The sequence below is a fragment of the Lycium ferocissimum genome, chromosome 9, assembly GCF_029784015.1.
Source record: "Lycium ferocissimum isolate CSIRO_LF1 chromosome 9, AGI_CSIRO_Lferr_CH_V1, whole genome shotgun sequence".
NCBI classification, from domain to species: Eukaryota; Viridiplantae; Streptophyta; class Magnoliopsida; order Solanales; family Solanaceae; genus Lycium; species Lycium ferocissimum.
In genome coordinates, this window is record NC_081350.1 from 33549190 (window position 1) to 33574240 (window position 25051).

At 33.6% G+C, this 25051-nt stretch overlaps 2 protein-coding genes across 3 annotated transcripts; one reads left to right on the forward strand and one right to left on the reverse strand.

Annotated features, from left to right (window-relative positions):
- The first annotated feature begins 2958 nt into the window (after positions 1–2958).
- LOC132069429 (ethylene-responsive transcription factor ERF038-like) lies at positions 2959–4183 on the forward strand. Its single transcript, XM_059462772.1, has one exon. It carries the CDS (start codon positions 3059–3061, stop codon positions 3821–3823), a length of 765 nt encoding a protein of 254 aa, XP_059318755.1. The 5' UTR covers positions 2959–3058; the 3' UTR covers positions 3824–4183.
- Positions 4184–18767: 14584 nt separating this feature from the next.
- LOC132030347 (U4/U6 small nuclear ribonucleoprotein Prp31 homolog) lies at positions 18768–24579 on the reverse strand. 2 transcript variants are annotated; one of them, XM_059419928.1, is made up of 7 exons: positions 24450–24579; positions 24112–24243; positions 22807–23699; positions 22630–22700; positions 21979–22081; positions 21742–21817; positions 18768–19067 (listed from the first exon to the last, which is right to left on the reverse strand). In XM_059419928.1, the coding sequence occupies exons 2-7, from the start codon at positions 24214–24216 to the stop codon at positions 18960–18962; spliced, it is 1356 nt and encodes a 451-aa protein (XP_059275911.1). In that variant the 5' UTR covers positions 24217–24243; positions 24450–24579; the 3' UTR covers positions 18768–18959. The 2 variants fall into 2 exon arrangements, with proteins under 2 accessions (XP_059275911.1, XP_059275912.1); XM_059419929.1 differs by lacking the exon at positions 24450–24579 and adding an exon at positions 24332–24431.
- Positions 24580–25051: the final 472 nt, after the last annotated feature.

The following is a 25051-nucleotide window of genomic DNA, read 5'->3' on the forward strand; positions in this document are numbered from 1 at the left end:
CAAGATACTGTAAGGAAACGTGATTTACCTAGATTTTCATATCACGTCCAAATACTTAAATAATAAAAGTACCATCAAAATGTGATGAATAAATATGTAGGGTATCAACAAGAATTAGTCGGCTGGCCGAAGGACATCCTCCAACAGAGGAAGTATATTTTGTTTTCACTAATAAACCTTAGAGCTACTGTTGTGGAAATAAAAAAATTACCGCATGTAATATCCTTATTTTTTTTCAAATCAACAGTAGCTTTAAGCTTTATGGTTATCCAACATCGTGAGTCACAAAACAATTTTAACAATGCCCATGTAATTAATACTCGTATTAGCTCTCTGCCATAAGATTCTTGTTTTAGCCATTCAAATAATAATCAATATATCATAATAACCAAACTTAACAGATAAAGGAGTTAAGATTATGGGCAATCAAGAGAAAACTGAAATATTTAATCAATATCAAAAGAAAACCTTATCAGGTGCACGTCTCGGGCCATGTAGAAACAGCCTATTGATACATGAAGGGTCATCTATACTTCACATAGACTTCACGAGAAGCAAACAGTAACGGAAACATTACCGTTAAGAGTTTCGACTCCTCATATGCAATCTCTCTTATATAAATGCTATTCCTGATTGAAGAAAACAACTGTTTCTTGTATCTTTCGCCTCCTTTAGGCAGTGAGAGGAAATAAAAGTAGCAAATATACTGTACTTAGTTAGAGCCCCGTTACTGTGACTTCTTCATTAATCCTGTAATATAAAATCAAACTCAAAAAGAGAAATTAGAGACTCGTGCTGATAACGTGTTGTAAATTAAGCTAAAAGAGTAACAATAGTAAAGGATGAAAACAATAGAAATAGAGAGACAAGAGAGGAGAGATTTCTTATTCATCCAAATGTGTTCAAGTGTAAGTACATCACCTATTATATCTCTATATATACTACTACATAGAGGATAGTCAAAAGGTGGCAATAAACAAGATAATAACTATGAAGGTTATGGGGGAAGATCATGGAGGTGTGGGAATTAATATTTACATAATGAAGATAGGAGGTGGGAGATTTAATAGCTACATCATGGAGAAAGTAGTGGGAGTAACTTCTTAGGAGTTACGGACATCCACCACAATATACATAATATTTCATAACACCACTTTAGTAAATGTGATTCCGCCTCCGGACAAAATGTATCAAAAAATATTATTTATTGTTTAAGTACCTCTATTATATTCGATTTTTTTTTTTTTTGTTGGAGCTACAATCTTCAACACCTATCGCCTGTTTGACCAAACTTTTAAAATCAGCTTATTTTGAAAAGTATTTTTTTTCAAAGCTAAAAGCAATTTGTGTTTGACCAATTAATTTTAAAAGCACTTTTGACTGTTTGGCCAAGCTTTTAAAAAGGGTTTCTAAGTGTATTTTTCTCAAAAGTGCTTTTGGACAAAAGTTTTTTTTTTTTTTTTTTTTTTAGCTTTTAAAAAGCTAGCTTACATACTCTCTAAAAAAAACTTATTTTCTCCCAAAAGCTACCCTGGCCAAACACCTCACCTTTTTTAAAATAAGCACTTATTTACGGTAGTACGCAGCGCACACGAGGGAAAGGAGTGACGGCCTGCTACCTCCACAAAGGGAGAAAATATTCATGGTTTTTTTTCTTTGTTTTAATTTCGTGTTTTGTATTAGTTTTGGGATTCGACTAATTAGGATTATCACCGGGAAGTTTCATTTTGAGGGTAAAGCACTCTCTATTAAAGATGATTTCATACTCATGATTCAAACCCGATATTTCTAATTAAGGATAAAAGAATACTTACTATTCTGCAGTAATCTTTCATCGTAAACGTTTATGGTTCTAATCAATGCTTCAATCAATCATAGATCAAAACATATCGAAGTGTCCAAAAGGCACCTAATAAAAACACCAAAGTTTCTTTTTCTTTTTAAAACTTTGTTTTGTTTTATTCAATTTTTTCCCTTCAAATCTTGTTCTTTTATTGATGAAGATATTGTTTCTGCGGACTACCATGAAGGTGGCAGGTGGCCCATCTATTGCCAAGCCCAAAATGCTTAAGGAAATACAACCACCAAAGGGAAATAGACACATGTTAAACATGTTAACGAGGACTAATTGTGGAAAACATGGGCGTCGGCGTCTATTCAAGGACAAATGTTTCACTTGTTAGTAACACTACAGAGAAAAGTTTGTTTTTGGGACATGACCTACTATGCAAGTCCACTTTTTAGTTGTTTCTAAGTTGGTCACACTATGCAATCTCTATGACTCATGTCACACGTACAACAAAATTATCATTGGAGAGTCATTTATGATTAACGGTACTTTCACTCTTGGTTTCTAGTAGATTAAGAAATCGATGTACCTAATTACCCTAAAACGTAAATGGTTAACTCCCTTATCTCAAAACCCATCGGTCATCTCAAAACACAAACGAGTAATAGATTTTTGTATAAAAGAAGATTAAATGGCTCGGCTAAAAGTTACTTGGCTAAGCTACGATTTGCAACACTTTTGGAAGAGTTACCTGTTTTGGTACAAATTTTTTGAAATCAATTTTCATGTTTATTTGTATAAACATAATTATTGACTATTGGCTTTATATACTCTATAAAAGAAGATGATCCCAGCCAAGAACTTATTGGTGATTCTTTGTCTATTTCTTCAATGGTCCCTTTTTTTTTTTTTTAAGTGAAAATTGTTGAAAAAACAAACAAACTACTGGAAGTTACATTTTCTGGCTATAGTGATCCTTTTGTTACTAAGGTGATAGTGTTATGAATTTTAAGTGACAAAATAAAGTTGTGTAATATTGGTGCAGAAAACATACTAATATTAGTTATGTGATGGTTCATGAAATTTAGTATGTTATATATAGTGATATTTGCTTTACACTTTTTTTTTTTCTTTTTCTTTGGGATTATTCCATCTCGACTAAAAAAGATAAAAGTGACAGAGAGCCAAAGAACCAAAACACTATAAGAAGCTCAATCTGTAGCTCCATCCTCAAGTTCTTCACCAACTCAAAAAAAAAAACTATCACCAATGGAAGGCAAATCTCTCATTATTCTCAACAACATTAACAACCAAACAACCTCTTCTTCTTCTTCTTCTTCTTCTTCTTCCTCATCACTCACAAAAAGACCAACAACCTTAGCATCATCAAAACAAGAAGCCACTTACAAAAAACCTAAATGCAGTTACAATACTGAAAAAACCAAGAAAAATGATGATTCAAAACACTCTTTATACCACGGTGTTCGAAAACGTAGCTGGGGAAAATGGGTGTCTGAAATTCGCGAGCCGAGAAAAAAATCAAGAATTTGGCTAGGTACATTTGCTACAGCTGAAATGGCTGCTAGAGCACATGATGTTGCTGCAATTGCCATTAAAGGTCCCTTAGCTTCACTCAATTTCCCTGAATTAGTCCATCAATTTCCTAAACCAGCTTCGAAATGTGCTAAAGATATTCAATCTGCAGCTACAAAAGCTGCAGCTTTGGATATTTCTTCAAGAAATTGTATGGTCGAAAAGTGTCAAGGTGAGTTAATGGAAGTGTCTTGTTCTCCTGAAGAAATAGAGTCAAGAGAATCATCATCTTTAAGAAGTAATGAGGACCCTTTTCTTGATTTGCCTGATCTTTTATTGGATCTTACTCAAGAATTTGATAAGTTTTGTTACTATAATTCACCATGGGATTTGGCTGGAGCTGAAAGCAATGACCCTAATTACTGTGAATTTTGGCCTGAAGAAGATCTCTATTTGTGGGATTACAGCCACAGAACTGATCTCGAAGTCCCGCAGTGGTAACAGTATAATTTTTTGACGAAAGAGATTCAATTGAACTATGTATTAATATTGAAAGATACCTATTTGTGGGATAACATTAACGGAATCGCACTCGAAGTCCCCAACTGGACCGGTATGGGAGTCAGTTTGATACAGAGTTTAGCAAAAAAAGCGAAACTGAGTGACAAAAAGCTAGTAATGAAGTAATGAACCTTTCATTGTAAATAACTGATGAATAATTATTTTCCTGATTTTACTTTTGTTTTAGTTACTGCACTTTAATACAAGTATTTTTTTTGTTTAGCTTGCTTCTTTTGGTAAAAATTAAGGGAATATTCATTTACCCATAATGGAAGAAACTACAACTGGAATCATGTGGAATTTATCATTTCATGCACGACGTTTGACAGTCTTTTTATCACTATTTTCAGTAGGTAAAATATTTTAATTCTTCTGCAAATCAGAGCTTATATTCCCTGAAAAGAGAAAAAAAAAAAAAAAAACGTGAATGCAAAGCTCGGTCACCTCAGTTGTAAACAGAAAACGGCGGTGAGACAAGAGGTTTTCCTTTTTCTTTCACTTTCCATTTTTTTTTTCATTTCTTTTCTTTGCCTTTCCTTTTTAAAAAAAAAATAAATTAAAAAACTAACTAATGGGCTAATATATACACTTTGGACAAATAACATTGCAGTGAGATACTTTTGGCAGATGACATTTTATTGAGATTACAGTCATAGTTTCTCTTTTTTGGGTGACAAACTGACAATAAGTACTAGCTTTTCTTTCTACATATAGTTCTTGCCTTACTTTAATGGGTCTAATCCAAGATTTTATGGATTCCGAATTCATTGCTTATTGGATTCTCTATTATTTACTCATATTAAGTGAATCTCATAATACAAATACAAGATATTTCTATAGGCTAAAGTTACTCATGTGTTCTACTGAATTTGTAACTTCAATGTCAGATTCACTTTTAATTATCAAACGATAGATGGATTTTTCTTCTTTTTTTTCTTTCATATCGCTCGTGTACGAATCAATTTTTTTCACACTTTAATTATTTTTATTAGGTACCTATTATCTCTCAAAGAATACAAATCGTGATAGTTTTGTCCATTACGATTAAGACAAATAAAAGAAATCAACCACTAAATTTTTTTATATATCAGTGAAATTTTTATCATGATCCTTCTCTTTTATGATTTTCACTCACTTCATTGACATTTGTGACATGCCCCTTACGTGTATGAGAAACGAAACTCATAAAGAAAAGTTCCTACACTTATTTTTTACGTTCTTTAAAAACGTCTCATTTAGTTAACCACTTCACTAATTAGAAGCATAAGAATAGATTTTAAAAAATTAAAAAGGTAATAAATGACTTGGAATTTTTCTAAACATCAGATATTTTGAACAAATTTAATTGACCAGAACGATTAATAGTTGAGACCGGATGGAATATTCGAAGCGTTTATGAACACGGGAACATGTAATGGCGGGTTAATATGGGTGAATAAGACTTTCATATCGTATGGCTAGGATATATTCATACAATCATACTTTAGGCTACGAAAGGATACATTTGGATATCCCTAAATTGGGGAATGCATTAAATTGTTAATTCGTTTCAACAGTGAGACATAATTAACATCATCGTCCCGTTCTCTTTCGATATATGTCCACTTCATTTCCTTAATGTTCTGTCAATATAATATTTGGGGTCAAGGATAATAAAACATATATGCCACCAACTTAATATAATTTGGAAGATATTTTACTTTCAACAGGCGAACTTGGGCAATGGGTAAGTTTTCCAAACATGCATATGTTTTTATCTGAATATGTATGCATTTGGCCAAATTGAGCTTTGACTTTAATATTGAAAAGTCCACATAGACAAAACTTTGGGGGCAGATGCTAGGCTTTAATTATGAGTAGTGACCTAATACGTAATGGGATTCATTTACAAATAAACTACTATAATCAAATTTCAGAACAAAATAATATTTGTAGTGTGTGAGAACTTAGGTGTGAGAATGGCAGGGACTCAACCTCGATCAAAGGCAAATCTAAGATTTAAATTCCACGAATTTAATCTATAAAAGTTTAAAACTTATGGGTTCAAACATATAATTTATTATAATCTTAATGAATTTTTACACATAAATTATACTCCACATCGAAAGTATTGGTTCGGATGAATCCTATATTATGAGGCTACATCCGCCCATGACCCATGAACATCCAAATCTTCTTCTTGTTGGACGATTGTTTACTCATATTCAATATTTACGCCATATTATTAAATGATGGCATACATTTTTATTATATGATCATGGTTAATTAATTAATATGTATTCTTGTTATAGTTAACTTGTCATTTAACTATAGTTTGCTGATGTAATTTAACGTGTAAATATCGAATATGTTAAATTTTTCACCGGCCGCCCTGTCAAGTGAATCGTTTGTATTTTTGGGCATAAACAAAATACAAATTGACCTGACAGAACCAGAGTCATCTACAACAAAAGAACTTGATTTTATCCAGCTGGTTGCTATATAGTAGTATAACACTTGACGTTTCAGCTCAATTTATCACATGAAATTAGAAATATTTAGGATTTTAGTCTAATGATAAATTGTTCATGATATGCAAGCAACTAATATACAATTATTGACGATGCGAAAACGATTCATATTATTGTTCGAGTGTAGAAGCTTATTGTTCAAAGATATTTCTTTTCATTATAATGTTGAACAGTTCAAGTGCATTCTAATAATGGATAAATTCATATTTCCTTTTTCTTCTTTTTGTTCCTTGGGCACAATCATCATATCATCATATATATATATAATACTAAAAGTGAGAAGCTCCAACTTTCAAATTTAGATTACAAATTTGTCCTTGCTGTAAATTAAAATGTAATAAAACATCTAATTCATTAAATATTAAGTAGTAATATTTTGAATTACATGTTGAAGAGCAGTAATGAATTTTCAACTGCATTGAATCAAATCCTAATTAAATTTCTATTCATTTTCTGTAACTGAATACCACGTTTTTGGTCTGATGCTCCTTTGAGCTTCCACTAGCTATTAAAGTATCGTTTCACAATCTTTTCATATTCCTAATTCTTTATAAACTGCATAATATATTGTCATTTCATTTCACTTCTACAATACCTTCTATGTGTCAAATATTTATCATTGATCAAATTGTTGCTGCTATAAAAAGGGAATGCTCCTATTTGGCGGCAGGTACGTACTATTGATAAAATGTAATTCTGTTGTAGTGAGGTCTTATTCGATGGCTTTTTTTGCAGTTCCTTAAATTTTCTTTCAGTCAAATAGTCTTTTCAACCTAACAATGAGTATTATGCTTTATTATTTGCCCAGATTAACTAATATTCTTCCTTATAATTGTAGATTACATAACTCTTAATTTTGAGTCAGACAGAAGGCACATGTACGTGCAGCAATGATTTACATATATGAATTTAATTTTTGATGTCAGTAAATATTAAGTATCTCTATCGCAGTTACCTAATATTTCTTTGCAGGTGTAAATAGTAAAATTGATAACGATCTACTAGCCATTTTTAGGAAGACATATGTTGACCTAATTACTGTACAACTTTTACAAAAGACTGACTTTATTCGACAACAACTTCCTGATATATATACTGAAAGAAGAGGCTACATTTTCTTGAAGAGACAGTCTTTCAGATGTGAAGTATTTGCAATCATAGTCAACGTTACAAAATTTCATATTTAAACCGTGTTATTGAAATTAAAAGAACAAAAATAGTCAAGCTAAATATTTGATTTGTTAGAAAAACTGCTTAATTATAGTCGTCTGAACATACTTTTTAAGTTTTACTATATAACGTTTGTAATATATTACAATATTTTATATTCATTATATGAACTACACGTGTAACGCACGTAGCCAAAAACTAGTATAAAATATGTGCTTGCCCTATTTTGCAATAGTATATTCATTTTCCTTCTAATGTTGAGTTGGATATTTCCTTTTTATCTTATTTTTTCTTTTTATGTTTTATTTTCTTTTATGGAACTTCAATAGACTTAGAAGCATTCTATTTGTTTAGCTTAATAAACACAATACAGCCAGACGTCTTTGTAACAATATCTTTATATAACAGTACCTCATTATTACTTCACTATTGTTTTTTGGAACCGATTTTTTATGTTATTATATTTTACCCGTTTATAACATTTTTTGTTTTTACGTATAACAGCAATAACTATCTTTATAACGATACGCTCTTTGAAAAATTATCTATCTATAACATCTATCTTCTTTTTTGATAAGATAGTAATTAACCATCTTTTTATAGGAATAGAATCTCTAAGATTACCAGTAATAGGTCTAAAAAATTTAAAATATTTTGATACTTTAATACACTATACATTTATGATACGATATGAATATATATTTCCATCATTAAAAGATTTTCCATCTTTATACAAAGTGTGATTAACCTTGAAATTTGACATCTTTTTACTTATAACAGTCAAATATTATTTAAATGTACTCAAACGTTGTTATGGGTGTATAACAGCATCTCGCTATAACAACTAAAAATTCTTGGAATCAATGATGTTGTAGAGAGTCTTGACTGTATATATCGTTTAATTACCTCATGCCATTATTTCCTAAGCCACAACCCCACCCCTCACGCCCCAACAAAAATTTTTTTGTCTCACGATGAGCTTAAATTTTTCTTTTGTCCCATTTCATGTCATGAGATCTACAATCTGAATCGGTCGAAAAAAAAAAAAAGAAAAAAAAAATCAAATGGTGAGCCAATGGCTTGCAACAGAAGAGAAGAGTGAGTGTGAGGCTAACGTGATGTAAGTAGCAATAAGAACATCTCTCTCTTTCTTTTTTTGAGTTGGAAACCCAAGCAGGTATAATGCTTTTTTGGTTAATAATCACTGAGATCCTCTTTTACTTTTCGTGCATTTCTACCTCTTTTTCTTGTTTCCATTTCTTTATCCCGCACCCTACATACAGCAGACTCCCCACCCTATATACCCAAATAAGTAACCTAAAACATTAAGTAATTCTAGTCAATGAAAGCGAGTGAAAATCGTTTTAATCCTCTTTTAATGATAGTGTTTGGATTATTGGTAGTTGTTACTTTTCATTAGCACATATAATAAGTACATGTTCATCAATGCTAGGCATATGAGAAGAAATTATCTAGTAGAATTAGAACTCTAGTAATTTTCATGGTCTGCACCCACTCATTTTCACTAGGTCGCATCCTGGGGCGCTGAAGCAAAGTGAAACACATGGAAGTATCATATTTCAAATTTTAAAATAGATAAATGAAAAAAAAAAAATTAAGTGTTGAAGTCTAACTTCAGGTGTGCGAGGAAAAATGATCTCTTTATTTCTATAGTTTAGACAATCCTCACCTTATGAGCTAACTTTTAAGTTAATCAGTGAGGCCCAAAATTCATATCTTATCATGGTATTAGAGTCAGATCTATCTAAATTCCTGATTAAGCTGATGTTAGATCCCCATGTTATATTATATACGATTAAGATGTCCACCCCTGACATGCGAACAGGTGTTGAAGTCTCACACGGTTGTGCAAGAAAAAATTAATATTCTTATATGGTCTTAGACAACTCTCATATCAAAAGCTAGTTTTGAAAGGTTAAGTTATGCTCAAAATTCATTTCTTATCATTAAGTGACTTTTTCTCATCTATCTAAATTTTAATGGATAAAATTGCATAATACTTGTGGAATTGTGCTAGTAGAACTAGATGTCCCGAGTGAAAAGTCGAGATCCACCCGTTAAAGAAAAAAGTGTGATCCAAATTAAGACAGTAATCAACTGAAGTCAAAACATTATCCAACTTTATGCTATATTAGACCATTGCCTTCCGGAATTATCTAAACTAGATAGCTTTGATATGATAGGACTTGTTGCCCTCTAAGATTTAGCCAAGGATATATTTACAGCAATAAAGGTTTGACCAATATCTTCGTTATGATTAACATATATATCTTAACTAATAATCAAGTGCCCTAATTACCCCGCAAAAACACAAAAATAGTGTCAAAACTCAAAATAATAATGCCTCACGAGGAGTCCAACTTTCATGATTAGTTTCTTAATTATTCTTTATCTCCTTTTCCTTTGTGCTGTCATGTTAATTGGCAATAGAGCTTTAGTTCTTATTGCTCCATTATTAATCAATGTAATTTTCATGGTTGTAATAAAATACAGTATCTGCGGAAAAAGCTTACGAATTTCTCTAATTAATAACTAGAACAAGTTACCTTTCCACATCCTTGTGACGTGGTTAATGCATAATTGCATACGTAGATGTTTATTTATACAATCACATGTTTAATTTAAATTATATGGATCACTTTAATTTGCATAATGCTGAAGGAAATTATTAAAGAGAAAAAATAATGTGGTAGGAGGAATAAAGCTAAATTCTGCAAAGCGAAATATATCATCCATGTGGAAGAACAAAGATACTCAAAAGATCTGAAGTGTCAAGACCAAATTCCAAGTTTTTTATGTAAATAATAAGAAATTAAAAGAAAAAGGTGAGATCACTTTTGCTTATTGGGTGTGCGAATAAAGTACCATATTGGTAGCTGAAAAGAAAAATGAGCTACTTATAAGATGCCGGATACTCTTAATGATGTGAGGCCTTTGGAAAACGATGCTTGCTTGGCTCAAAGTGGACGATATCGCATCGTGTTAAAAATATCTTTGGAACGTTTAGCCCAACATGACTATTCTTTGAAACTAAACCTACAAAAGAATATGATAATAATTTACTAAAACAATCCAAAATAGGAGTAATTTACACATCCAGGAACACTTTTCAAGAAAATTATTTCCTTATTAGCCAGTTTAAAATAAAATGACATCTTTATAAATTTGAAACAATTTAACTTGAACTTCTTATTTACCCTCAGTAACAAACTTTTGTAGTCGTATAAATGTTATGACATGTTTAAAACTATAAATTGAAAAATCTTATAGCCACACAAATATTATTATAAATATAACTTTTTGTCCAATCAAATTACAAATGAAAGGAGTATAAAAAATAAAAAAGGAAAAGAAAGCATGCAGATCCTTTGGTAGGTGTATGCAAAGAAGGTAGGAACTAAGGGGTTGTTTGGTGTGAAGGATAAGCAAAAATAGTCTCGGGATAAAATTTTAATGTCTTCTTATTCCATGTTTGGTTGGAATAAAAATTCGAAATAACTAATCCCGAAATTGTAGTCTTATTTTATCCCACCTTGAGGGTAGAATAACTAATTTCGGGATAAATTGTTTCCAACCAAACGAGCCCTAAAAGTTAAAGGCCCCTTATCCAAAACTCAATTAAAGAAGAGAGAGAGAGAGAGAGAGAGAGAGAGAGAGAGTGCAAAAAGAACTAAAGAGAGAATGATTAAGGTCAATGGACCAAGACTTGGATGACAAGATAGAATCCCACATATTTACACTACTTTACCCAATCTTGAAATGGTATAAAATGAGTAACCAATTTTATAAATTGAATAAGAGAAAATAATGTAATAAGAAAATTAAATATTTTATACTATCGACCTAGCTACCTCTCAACATAAAGATTTCTTATGAGTTATGATACGGATCAGGCAATATAACTAAAAGAAATTGTAATGGATCATAGTAACTATTTAGTCAATAAAACTGATTTTCCTATCAATCATTCTAGTACTAAAACTATTCAATTGTGTACTCCCTCCGTCCATTTTTACTTATCCATTATATATAGATGTTTATTTTTAATTGTTCAGTTTGAAAAATCAAGAGAAAATTTATCACTTAATTCCTAATTTACTCTTTAGTAACTATGATCATTTCTCAATGCATTTTTGTAAAATATTGAATTTATTATATTCAAAAATGATATAGTAAACTTATTATTTTATTAATTATTTCTTAAAAAGGGTTAAATCAAATATGAACAATTAAAAATGGATGGAGGAACATAGATACCATGAGACTCAGTATTGAAAGAAAAAAGTCAATACATTTATGACTAGCCGATATTTCTGTTCACTAATTGCAGCATACCCAATTATGTTTAGCCAAGTTTATGTTACTTGATGACATGTAGACACTTGCCAGGTCGACGGGAGATGGATAAGATTCTTATAATCAGAGGTTTTGAAACTCAGGTTCGAGTTCTTAAAATATGAAAAAAAAAAAATTCCTTGTAGTCTGATATAGAGCATCATTTTATTAGTTTTACACGTCGCGAATTCAAATTAATCGTTTTAAAAAATAAATACTGATATCAGATCAGAAATGAAAAAAGACACGTACACAAAGGACAAACAGAGTGGGTACCCAAATGTAAACGAAGGGGACAAAAGTACGGAGGGATGGACCCATTTTGCACTTATAGGAGCCTCATACCCTTAGCCCCTGATTTATTATTTCTCGTATTCCACTTATCATATGCTCTACACATATTTAAATCCTGTGGATCCAATAAATTTTTCCTCCTCTGTGTATCACTACTGAGTACTGAACAAATTTTTAGGGCAAATTCTGAGTACTGGTTGGAAAGAAACTTTCTACTGTGTAGTCACTCTTAAGTTGGGATATCATGTCTTTCCAATTACAGTGCGGCATTCGTGACTCATTAATTCAGACATAACTTATAAAGAGTATAAGTTTAATATATTGACGGTATAACAATGATTTATATCATCATCACGTCACTTAAAACGTAACAGCAAGTAGGCGCAGAGCCAATAGTGGTAATTACGGATTTTGCAGAATCTAATAACTTTAGCTCAAACTCTATATTTATATTAAAATTTCATTTAATATGTATAAATAACTTATCTAAAACCCAATAAGCAAAAACATTATGATCCAAAACTCACAAATCAGAAATTATGATTTCACCTCTAACTGCAATAATTTTTAATACAAACATTAATCACTGATCTTTAAAAAAAATAATTGGGAAGCATTCTTTCTATAGAGTTTAAGTTATGCACAACGTTTGTGTAAGAAATTTTTTCATCATCGGTTTACCTTCAATTACTTATTATAGCAGTTAATATGCTTTATTTTCAAAGTTATAAATCTCACATTGTAAGGAGATTTATCTATAGATATTCTTTGGACCGATGACCTAATGGTGTATAAAATTTATTATATCAATAGTGTATTTAACTAAAACCTTCGTAATTAAAGGTCAAACTACACTAGTAGTGCAAGAAATTAAATTGTCGGTGTACAACCAAAAAAATTCCCAACTAGTAGATACCAGTTATATGTCTTTTTTCCTCCATGTTTTCATCTAAGATTACATTCGTTCTATGAAGTTATAGGTCTTTCGAAACAACCTATACTACCATGTGATGTTAAATTTACATAGTCCCTTTCAACACTTTCAGTCCCTATAACTTCACATGTACAACTTGGTGTATTTGTAGGCCGACGTAATATATGATCAACTAATCTCAAATGACTTTTACTTATTTTATCCGCAACATGTGCTACTTGCACCTTCTAGAAAATATGATCAATTTAAATCTCATTTTGCATAACCGTACATCCATCTTACACTATCACTGTATATAAAATATATCCAATGTACAAATTAGGTTATGAGTCATAAATTTATGTTACGTACATAAAGATTTTTTGCAAGGAAAAGCTGTGCATAGATTCTTTAGCACAATCCAAGAGTCTGCTAGCTAGCTAAATGTGTCATAATCAATTGGAGTAGTACTATAACTTTCACCACTGACAAAGCAATTGTGTCATTAGGCTTATCCATGTAAGTGGTGGTACAAAAAAGCCACTATTGATACTAAAGCCACAGCATCATGTGCTTCATTGGTTTAAACTTGGTACTTTCCCCACTTTATGGAACATGCTAGAGTTCAACTATGTTGACACCACTATTGGACGCTTTTGTCTTCATTCTGCCTATTCCTTGCAGAATTGGTAAGTTAAGATAAATCTAACCAAAGGTACAGGATCCCCACCAGATGCAATAATTCGGAAGTTACTCTCTTTAGCATAACCTAGTACAGAACCTACTCTATATATGGTGCAGGTGCAATCACAAATATTTTCTTTGGTTCGGTCTGCCTATTCCTTGCAGAATTGGTAAGTTAAGATAGAAATCTAACGAAAGGTACAGGATCCCCACCAGATACAATAATTCGGAAGTTACTCTCTTTAGCATATCCTAGTACAGGACCGACTCTATATATGGTGCAGGTGCAATGACAATTATTTTCTTTGGTTCGGTGTTTGATATCCTCTTTGGGACCTGACTAACTTAAATTTAGCGCCGTGTAAAATTCAGTAATGGAAAAGCGTTTTCTACCAAAGATTTGGAAGAAAGAAATCTATTGATAAATGATTCCAATTTGTTTACTATTACTTAAATATCTTGCTCTATAATTTGATTTGATCTTGTAGTCCTCCGAGTTGGACATCCAATTGCTTTTATTTGAATGATCCCGAGAATGCAAAGCCTGAACCAAAAAGATTTATGGACAATCTTTTCTCCAAAAAGTACGTTTTTTTACCGACGCACAAAGAAAATATTATATTGCAAATGAACAAGATATTGATGAAAAGAATTTGGAATGGAATATTAATATCGATTCATACAAAAGAAAAGGTTCTTTGTTAATCTAATCATTGTATTGTACGTATGGAATATGAAGCGAGGAAGGGGGAAAACAGAAGATTTCACATGATGTTTTTATTATTATTTTTTTCATTTCGGCTCCAATTTGAAACGTCTAATTAAGTTTAAAAGAATACTATTCATCCTACTACAGTTCTTGATGGTCAATAGCAAGGATATAGCTTGCAAGAAAGCGAGGCACATTATTACTACACCTGACTTATGAAAAATTTATGCCAATAATACATATACTTCTCCAAATTTTAAAATTTACTCCATCTATCGCAATTTGAATTTAACTCTTGCCACTGATAGCGTAATAGTTTTGCACATGCAATTTAACGTGTTATAAAAGGTTAAATCATTTTATTTTTAAGTAACTTGTTTTGCTTGTTACATGAAGTTGGAGGTATACAAAGAAAATCGACAAACTGCACCAAATTAACAAATCGAGTCAAATGAGAAAACTGATTAGTGATGTGGTTTGATTTAGTTTGATATTGAAGAAAAAATGATTTGGTATTAAGTAAAAAATTAAATCGAGATCAAAGCAACTCGACATATATATGTATATTATAAAATATATATTATAATCTACTTTTTGTAAATATTTTTTCAACTTTGTTATAGTTTTTGTATCTTAACATTTTAACACCATGTTTGAGCTTGCAATTTTACTCCACTGTGCATATATGTTAACTTAAATAGAACTCAAACCAAAAGCAATTGTTTTCCACCTCCCATGTATATTGACTTAATGAAATTCACAACCCCACAATTTTTTCCTTGTACCTGACAGCAATTCATTCATTTTTAATCATGCTTTTTCGTGTATATAAAATTATTAAAATTAGAAAGAACTCAACTTCAAAACGTTGGAGCTCCCATATGAACTTTTCTCCCTTTTGTGGGGTTGTGGTTGAAAAGTCTGCTTATAATTAGTTACTATGAATTGAATTTGGTATCATCATATGAAATAGTGTGGCATTTACACCATATTTCACAAAAATCAAATATTTTTTGTTTTAAGATGCTCCACGTCGAACCAGAACAAAAAAAAAAGCCGAAAAATAAATCCGAACATGAAAAATCTGACTACTATTAGTTTGGTTTAGTCTATAGATATTAAAACAAAAAAAAAAAAAAAAAAAAAAGTGACGCAATTGATTTGGTTTGGTAAATGAAAAATCGTACCAACTCGACTTATGTTCACCCCTACGCATAGTTATCTATAACTGTCTTTTCAAATGATATGAATATGCGAATAAATTCACACATAAGTAACTGAAAAGAAAAATAATTAATATAATGTAAGGATGAGATACTCTTAAATAGTATAAGGCAATTTTTTAAGAAAACAAATGAGCTTAGTCCGAAGCGTACAATATCACGTAATATTACGGAATATATTTAGATCGATTTTGCCCCCAGCAAATGATCTGACATTGGTAGTTATATAAATTAAAGCCTTCCAAATTAAGTGCCATGTTTTCTTTTCTAGAGAAGTTAATAACTATTGTAATATCTTTCAACAACTCATGTTTGTTCTTCGTTTCAATTTGTTCATACTCTCACTTATGGAAGGTCAATTTGATAAGCTTTCAGGGCTACCGAACAACATGTTCCATCTACTTTCAAATTTTGAAGAGTTAACTTCAAAATGGTATTTTTATCAATTTTCCTCATATCAAAGTAACAAAGAATTCATTTAAATGCTTTGAGGAAGATTATTTAATCTAGTATTCAAAAGTGAAATACAGCAACAACTTGGGATATGAAAAATATGTGTTAGCGATTTCATTTCGATTAGTCGTCATCCCCTATATAATTATAATAGTTCAAGCACCATCATGCGTTGTGCTGGTATGGTTCAGGTCCCTCTACCCTTAATCACAAGTCTCGGTTCGAGCCCCTGCCCCAGAAATGGGCCCTACAATGCGAACACCGGATGGAAAACCAAAAAAATGAAATAATGTTGTTCATGCAATTCCAGGAAGAAGGTACTCCTCTCTCTCTTCACTTTACTTGTCATCGCGTTTCAACACCAAAGAGTCAATTTTACTAATCTTTGGAGCTAAATTAAAGTAGATTAATTTAATATTTTAAAACTCTAGAGAAGCGAAACGTGACAAGTGAAAGTGGCGGAGGGAGTATCATTTTTCATCTAAATGGTTCAACAATCCTCTCTCTTATATTTCTTCCCGATGAACTTTCCCCACAAAGTTGTATTGACCAACTTCAGAAAACTAGCCATGGTCATAAATAACTGCATCTAATTGGACCACCCCCTAGTACTACGAGGGAGAAATATTATTCATGGCGTGCCTTAAGAGCAAAATAGCGTGCTCTTTTCATTTACTTGCTTCACTCTCTCTCTCTCTCTTTCCCTTTCTATTTTAATTGTCACGTATTTGCCCTCGATTATAACGTAGCTCCCATGTCGATTGGGTTTATGTTGCATGTTTCCGGAAAAGAGGTCTTAGATTATTCCTCTACTTTTGACTACCTCACTTTAAACTACCTTCTTGTTACACTTCAAGTTGGAGCTGTATTAGGATTTTCCCAAGACGATTGCTAACGGCAAGGTAATGAATGAATGTATAATGAATGATAAAATTAAAATGTTTCATATAACCTGAGGCATGTTTGACCCTTTTCTCTTTACTTATTTATACTAATTAGTTTGGGCATACGGTCACAAACGATTGGCTAAAATCTTAGGCTGCCATGGTTGGGAATTCTAATATTCAATTGGGAACCTTTTAGTGCAACCATGCTTGTAAATTGTAATTATATAAGAGGGATGGAAAATGATAAAATGCAACGATGCTTTCGTTGCTTTTTGCTTTGCAGAGGAAGCAAAGGTAGTCCAGTACTAGGTAACCCACAATGCAATAATCTCAGATTGCCACCATACTGACCAAAAAGTCCATGTGTAAACAGGCACCACATAGACAAGAAAATATGAGCAAGGACGACAACGACTGGTTTCTGCGCCCACAAATACTCTAATATAAACTATATTCTCTAATGACCACTTCTTTTACCAAGGTTCTAGTTCTACAAGATGCTCTTTTTCTCCAGTGCTGGTTTTATTCTATTATACTCCCACCCATTCTCATGCTGGCCAAAATCATAGTTCTTCTGTTCCATTTACATAACACTATAACTACTTGAAGAACTAAATTTGCGACTACAAATTCATGGGCTTTTAGTTGTACAAAGTTACACTAATTTATATTATACTTCTTATGTAAGTAAGGCATTGTAATGTATCGATTTTTTTTTTGGTTTTCATCGGTCCCGTTTTTACAAAAATATATTTTGTCGCGTGGGCCGATCCGCGTTTTACAATTTATCGATTGGTCGGTCCACGTTATGCAATTAAATTTATTTTTTTTTAATTTTTCGTTGACTTGGTCACCTTATTGTTGAGGGTTAGAATCGCGTTGTAATGCTCTTCCCCATTTTCATAGTTCTTCTGTCCCTACCCCTATGTAATTAAAAAAAAAAAAAAAAAGGCATTGTAATGGTATGTTGACAAAGATTTACATTAATCGATAATGTCTAAATTGAGACCGAAACTTAGACAGTTTTATTCCTAAAACTGTTAGAGGAAACAATAATTATAATATTCCCACAACCAAGCACTTTTTCTGGATTGTCCTAAGAGTCTCATATACCCCATCTATAGTGAAGATAGAACCGAAAGGAGTAAGGGGGACGACAAATTTCAATCATGAAACCGGGAAAGGCCATAAGCCATACGTCTTCGAGGTCCAATCAGATAATTTGAGTGTGCATATGATTAGTTATACCCTTTTATCATCACTCCTCACCATTGTTAAAGTGCTTTTGGTCACAACTCTATAGTGTGGTCCTACAAAACGAGTGGAATATCTATGTTCTACATTGGATTGGTGGGCCTCGTTTGTTGATGCTCTCCTTGTACACCTTTTACTCTTCCTTTTTTCTTTACGTGGAACAAAAAAATCAATTGTGCGCTACTCTTCCTGCAAATATTTAGCTCATGGCAACTGATCCAATCCCAAGTCTTTATTAACAAGCAGAAAAGAAAGAATATTAGGTGCTAGTGTGGTACAAAATATCAGTTCAACTTCAAGCTGATGCACAGAAAGTACCCACCAAAACCACTTGTGTCAGGATGAGATAACGAGGTGCAATTTTTTGATTTTTCAATAGCTTCCAATAACCAACGAGGGCAGTTAAAATCATTTGGAAGGCGACAAGACAGTAGAGAAGAATAAGTTCACAGGTCTAGTTAATTCTGATGTACATATATTCTACGTCTGATGTATCAAACAGTTTGTATAGTGTTTCTTCGATCAAAAACACAATGAAGAAAAACAAAAGGTTGCATTTTCAGTACAAAGCCTTACTGTACTGAACAGGAAAGAAAACTGGACATAGCACCGCTAGATTTACTTCATGTTCTCTTAATCTTAGAAAACGTTCCAGTGTCTGAGAAATAGGTGCTCTGAGTTCCACTGCCAAGTTGATTTGCAAGCGCCTGAGGATTTGATAGCTCGATCCCCTGACATTAAAGTTAGCATCAGGATAACCAACACAAAAGACATAAGTACAGAGAAACAGAAAAAAAGAAAGGAAAATAAAAAGATACTGAATTAGACCAACATAATCTTAAGAAAATAACAAAATCAGAAACTGACATTACGAGGGTAGAGGGGCAATAAAACTTAAAAAGTGCACATTTAGACAAGCTTATCCCCATCCACCTACATTACGATATCATTGGAAACCATAAATTACATTGTGAGATTCCTGCTGTGCCTCCCCAAGTAACTGGGAGTAGTGTTGCACCTGGTGGGGGGCTTTTTTTTTAGGGGGAGGGAGAAGAGAGGAGGGGTGGGGAGGGGGGAGGGTGTCGTATAGACATGCTGGGTTATATTTGGGTGGATCAAATAGATTGATACAATAAATGGGTCATATCATCTACCCAGCCAAAGTTTACTTGGGGTCATGATGGGTTTAGGGACGGACATGTAACAACTACCAACCTGCAAAATGGGTTAATAATTTTCTGGAATTGCTGGTTTTCAGTGTGAACATGGTGGTAGTCAGGTACGTATAATGTGCTCAGCCGTGAGATGTTTGAGCGCTATCAAAACTGTCTACTTCTTCATCCCCATTCACCTCTTTCTATAGGAGAAGTGAAGGCATGATGATTACAGATAGTAGAACTCGTAGGGAGTTCCTTAGTTCATTTGCCTTTGTCACCATTCTTTCATTCACCTGTCCTTTAGTTAACCAAAAACTCTTTCCGATCTTTCCTCTGGGGATGTTTTTCTATTGCAAGCATATTCCCGAAGAATTAAGTATAGACTGCTGCTTAAACTGAGTAGATAGTCCCGCTTGCTGTCAGGTGCCTCAAACTTCTATAGAGAATAGTGTTTCTTTAGATAATTTAGACTAGGGAGAATTTAGAGAATGGGTGAAGGAAAAGGAGGCAATAGGAGAAGGATCAGCAGCGACTTCGCCGTTGTCCACCAGTGGAAGTACAGGGTGGTGAAGAATTTTTTCCTTCGCTGGGTGTCTTCGACGGAGGTGGTGAAGAGAATTGGGAGTCCGATTGAAATTTGAAGAATTCATTCAAACCCATTGGCTGGACTGTCGTTCCAACCCCAGGGATCACCTAATTATGAACCATTCTAACCCGGCCTTCAAATAAGTCAAAGAGGATATACCCTGTTTTGATCCATTCACTTATTAATCATTAACTCAACCCATTCAACCTTGGGCAGGTTGGGAAGGATTACAGAATTGTGGGTCTAAATTGCCGCCTCTACTAGTGGCATCATAACAGGAATATGACTACTTAGAAATAATCTCATCAGTATTATTTCTAGATATTACATCTTCCTTAACCATTCAAGAAGGCTTTTTGCCTTCAATTACTGCCTACCTTTTTTTTATCCAGTCTTCGATCATGATCCCTCTCCAAATCATAAGCACCAGAGGTCTTTATGATAGTGGACTACTACCCACCCCTCATCACCATGATTATTAGAGCATGTGATCATAATACAAGTGATACAACAAGCGAGGACAAGATCACAATCTCAAACAAGTTGGGATTGGCTATGTTACTCATTTAACCATATCTAAGGTTTATATTACACAAAATGAAAAGTTCTAGAAATTCTCTCCATTCTCTACAGAACTAGAGGCTCCTAATAAGCATAGGACTTAAAAGTAAACATATTAAAATGATCCAAAAAATCTAAAATGACTACTAAAAAAAATACTTAATGACTAAACGATTACCAACTAATTGGTATTGCCTCATAGAGATCTTTTACTCTCTTGTGCCCCTATTTTTCACTAAGTCTGTGTGAGTACAATCATAGGTCTATCTTGTTGACTTTAAAATCGTCACTCCCCATGGTTTCACATCAATAATCCCCTAATGCTACTTGTAAATGTCATTAGCAAACGCAGTTAACAAGATCCTAAATCTATAAAATCGTCACTCCCCATGGTATCACATCAATAATCCCCTAATGCTACTTGTAAATGTCATTAGCAAACGCAGTTAACAAGATCCTAAATCTATAAGTTAAGGTCAAAGACAGAGTCTTCGAATTTCGTATGAGGTTCTGTTTGCTAGTTATTCCTACAGATGAGAGAACCACCAGCTAATCATTGGAGGCAGTAACTATCAGATTACAGATTAGACCTACTGTATGTAAGTATGCAAAAACTACTAATTAAGCGGGGTTGGCACCTTTTGATATAACTTTTCTGATGAGTAAACAGTATTATTACTGACAAAACAGGTAGGTGTTCCTGTACACAAGACCTAAACAAGAGGTACTCCCAAGAAAGTACAGACAAAGACCACCAAATGCCAGTTTTGTGGTTTGTTCTTGCTTGATAAAATTTAAGATGCCCCTCTTATTACCACACAGGAAGAACAACTTGACCAAAAGAAAGGTTTTATTTAATAGAATCAATCAAGACTGAAGCGGAAGGAATCACGGAAAGACAAGTAATTAAGCTGGAATGGGACAGTGTTAGAATAATTCATAGAACAATTGTATGAAAGAGCCTAAAAATATGACATGAACATAAGAGTCGAACAACTCAGCCTTCTGACTTCACATGCAGTACCTTAGAAAATCTCGTGCATGATAGTTGCTTGACAAGAATGCAACACAATAAGTAATTAAAGAGTAAAAACAGCTTACTTGCACAGGAGTGAAGGCCAAACTTGAAGTCAAGCCTGATGTAGCACCACTGCTTCCGTAACTCTTCTCCTTGAATCTGGAAAATTGTCAAGCAATGAGAAACAGAGGCGTAAGACAGACAGATTAAGCTAATAGTAACATAGTTGTTGAAAGCCCCATATACAACAAAATTCACTGGTCATCAATGTTCAACAAGTGAGAACTTTTCTGAGAAAAGAGAAGAGAAGAGAGACATACTTCTTCGCTACTTTCGCAGCAAGCTTGCTCTGACCGACTGATACACGCAACTTGCCACTTCCAGCTTGACCAAGCATGCCATAGCCCTCCCCTAGTCCATCCCCTAGTTTCCAAGAAGATCAAATATGAAGTGAAGAACAACATTAGTGCTGATCTACACTAACAAAAAATAGCTTGAAATTTCTGAAAAACAAAATCCTAAAAAGCACCAAGAGCTAACTATCTCAAATTAGGTTTAAGTGCTCATCTCGTAAAATCTGTTAATACTCACAAGAAATTGTAACTTGTACTAACAGAAATTATATACCTAGTCTTTAGTATATACCCAAAGAAGAAGTATTCCTAACAATAGGTGCAAGTGCAAGAATTTTACTTTGAAACTGTGAAATCAAACAGCCAGATGCACTATTAAGTGCAGAACAATCATTTCACTCGCAGGAGTTATGTACTCTAATGTACATCGAAGATTTCATAAAACAATCAGTTGCAAACACCACGGCTGTCAATCACCACCAACCACACTTACGAAATGAAGGCATTTATTCAAGTACAGTTTTAACCAAACTCTTCCAGTTTTAACTTTTGCTCTTCATTCTGGCAGTCTTATTTAGTTTAGAAGGTGAGGGGTTGCAATGAGCTGGTTGTTATTACCTAAGGAGCTTTCTTCAGGTATTCCAAACTGCATCCTGTTTGCTAGCTTCCGCATATCCGTGATAGCATATCTGATAAATACCACGAAAACGCTTATGTCAAGCAAAAAACATGTGCTTCACCATATATAACTCTGGAAACTGTAGTTCACATGAGATGAAGTGGAAACATCCATACCTTTCTTTCATCTTTCTCAGCCGACGGCCACCTCTCTTTTTCTTGGGCTCAGAATCAGGAACTGGAAGAGGCTTTGGCTGCTTAGCAGGAGGTGGCTCTTGCCACTTATCTATCTTTTTACGGATCTCTTCCCTAAGAGATCTTCCAGTTTTTCCAATCGGGTCTCCATTGATCGAGTCCACACGTGCTGCTAATGTAGATTTCGCTGCCAGCAGTCTACAGGCTCGCATCCTTAAGGAAGGAGGTGTACTCTGAAATAATTCTGTTTGCTCAATATAACCCACATGAAATTGGGAGGTTGCTGTGGAGAAACCTGCTAGATTCTTCTTTTTGGCACCAAGAAGCTGGACATTACAAGCAGGCATTTTCGCCAACGACGAGAGACCACCAGCAGTACCCATAAGTTTTGCAGCAACTGCACTCCCTACTACAGCAGAAAGATTGGGAGCAATATATCCCATTCGACTCTCAACAAAATCAAGAACCTTTTTCTTTGCTGAATCAAGATCAAGGGCTCTATCACATGCTTCCACTGTCTTCTGTAAAACATCTTCTGGCAATGGCTTGCCACTCGTAGTTGATGCCGTAACAGACACAACCATGATGATAGCTGAGGGTAGCAGACCTTCCAAGTCAACAAGAGTCAGATCCATTTCGTTTCCAATCTTTTTAACAACCCGAGCATAATCAATTGGGTGATGAACAAGTGACTCTAACTCAGGAAATTTCAGTCGATACTTGTCGCGTATGAAATTGTGGATTATAACGATTTCATTCTCAATGTCAACTGATAAGGCATTACAGTCTACTATCAACTGATACTCTGGATCATCTTCGAGAACAACACCTTTATTCGTGATATCAGACTCCTTCTCAAGTGCATCTTCAACTTTCTGCAGCATTAATAGCATATCACCATTTAAAAATTACTCCCAGCACAGTAGAAAAAGTGGGATAGTTGGAGGTAAGTAAGAAGAAAACAGAAAATAAAAAAGCTCTAAATTTCAAACTTAACACATGGGACATTCAACCTCTAAGTTCAACCAAGAAAGAAATAAAAAGCTACATACATTATCTCACATTCTAACTTGCCCATCCATGCTGACATGATATAATCAGAAATGACACAGGACAAAAGACAAAAGGCAACAGGAATAGAAATACACCACTCTAGACTTCAGAGATAAAAAGCATACCAGACCTTTGGATTCAAGTCGAGAAGAAAAAGACATCGATAGTTAGACAACGAAATATACCGGGGGACATGATGTAATGTTATTAAAGATCATAAAGGTATGTATAAACCTGCATTATGTCAATGTAGCGACGTGATTTTTGCAGCTTGGAAACATTATCTAGATCATCATAATTAAGTGCTTCTATGTCTGCCAAGTCTCCATCTTCCTCCATCTGATCAGCATCAAGATTCTCCTCATCCTAGTTAAATAAAGAGGAGAAAATCCGGTCCAAGTTAGACGAAGATAAGAAGAATTTGATAACAGAATGGACAACATCCTCCACCCACAATTTTCTTCTGCTCCTCCGAGATTCCCGACCCTAACCATAAAAAATACAGAGGAAAATAGAAAATGAAGAAACCGAGATGACTAATGAGTGATAAAAAGTGAAAAGCATGTACTCACAACAACATCAGCTTCATTATCGGACAATTCATCCAGATCTGCCAGGAAAGAATCAGCAAGAGTTGCCTGCGACCAGGTAAAAATTATTAAATAACAATACTAAGTGCATAAGAAAATACACCTAAGAATCAGAAGACGTGTGAAGGGCACAATCAGTATAATTGTCATACATACATAGGATGCAGGGAACAAAATGGAAAAGGAAATATTCTCTAACACCATATATACATTTGGGAGTCAGAAACATAGATATAATAATGAGCATATCTCCTGCTAACAACCTATTATAACATAATCCAAAAAATAAATGTATTCCACTTTAACAACTTTAGTTTAAGATGAGGTGATACACAAGTCAAATGACATCAGACAAAACAAAGGTCTTGAGTTCGAGTTATCCTTTTGAATTATGTCTCAACAAACTCTTTCGCATGCGGGCCTAATTCTTTTTTCCTGAGTAAAACACGTGAAAATATTTTTACTACAGGTGACGCTGACACTTGAAAAGACCAAATATAAATAAGAGTGTCTCGTCTCGAACAATTTAAAATTTTAGATGAGGTGGTCACACAATTCAACAAAATATCACATAAAAATAGATA

Coding starts and splice junctions, on each gene's coding strand:
- LOC132069429 (XM_059462772.1), top strand. CDS start 3,059: ATGGAAGGCAAATCTCTCATTATTCTCAACAACATTAACAACCAAACA.
- LOC132030347 (XM_059419928.1), bottom strand. CDS start 24,216: ATGGAGGAAGATGGAGACTTGGCAGACATAGAAGCACTTAATTATGAT. Junction 22,082..22,629: donor ACCTGAAGAAAGCTCCTTAG/GTAATAACAACC, acceptor CTTGGAAACTAG/GGGATGGACTAGGGGAGGGC. Junction 19,068..21,741: donor TGGCCTTCACTCCTGTGCAA/GTAAGCTGTTTT, acceptor CTTTAATGTCAG/GGGATCGAGCTATCAAATCC.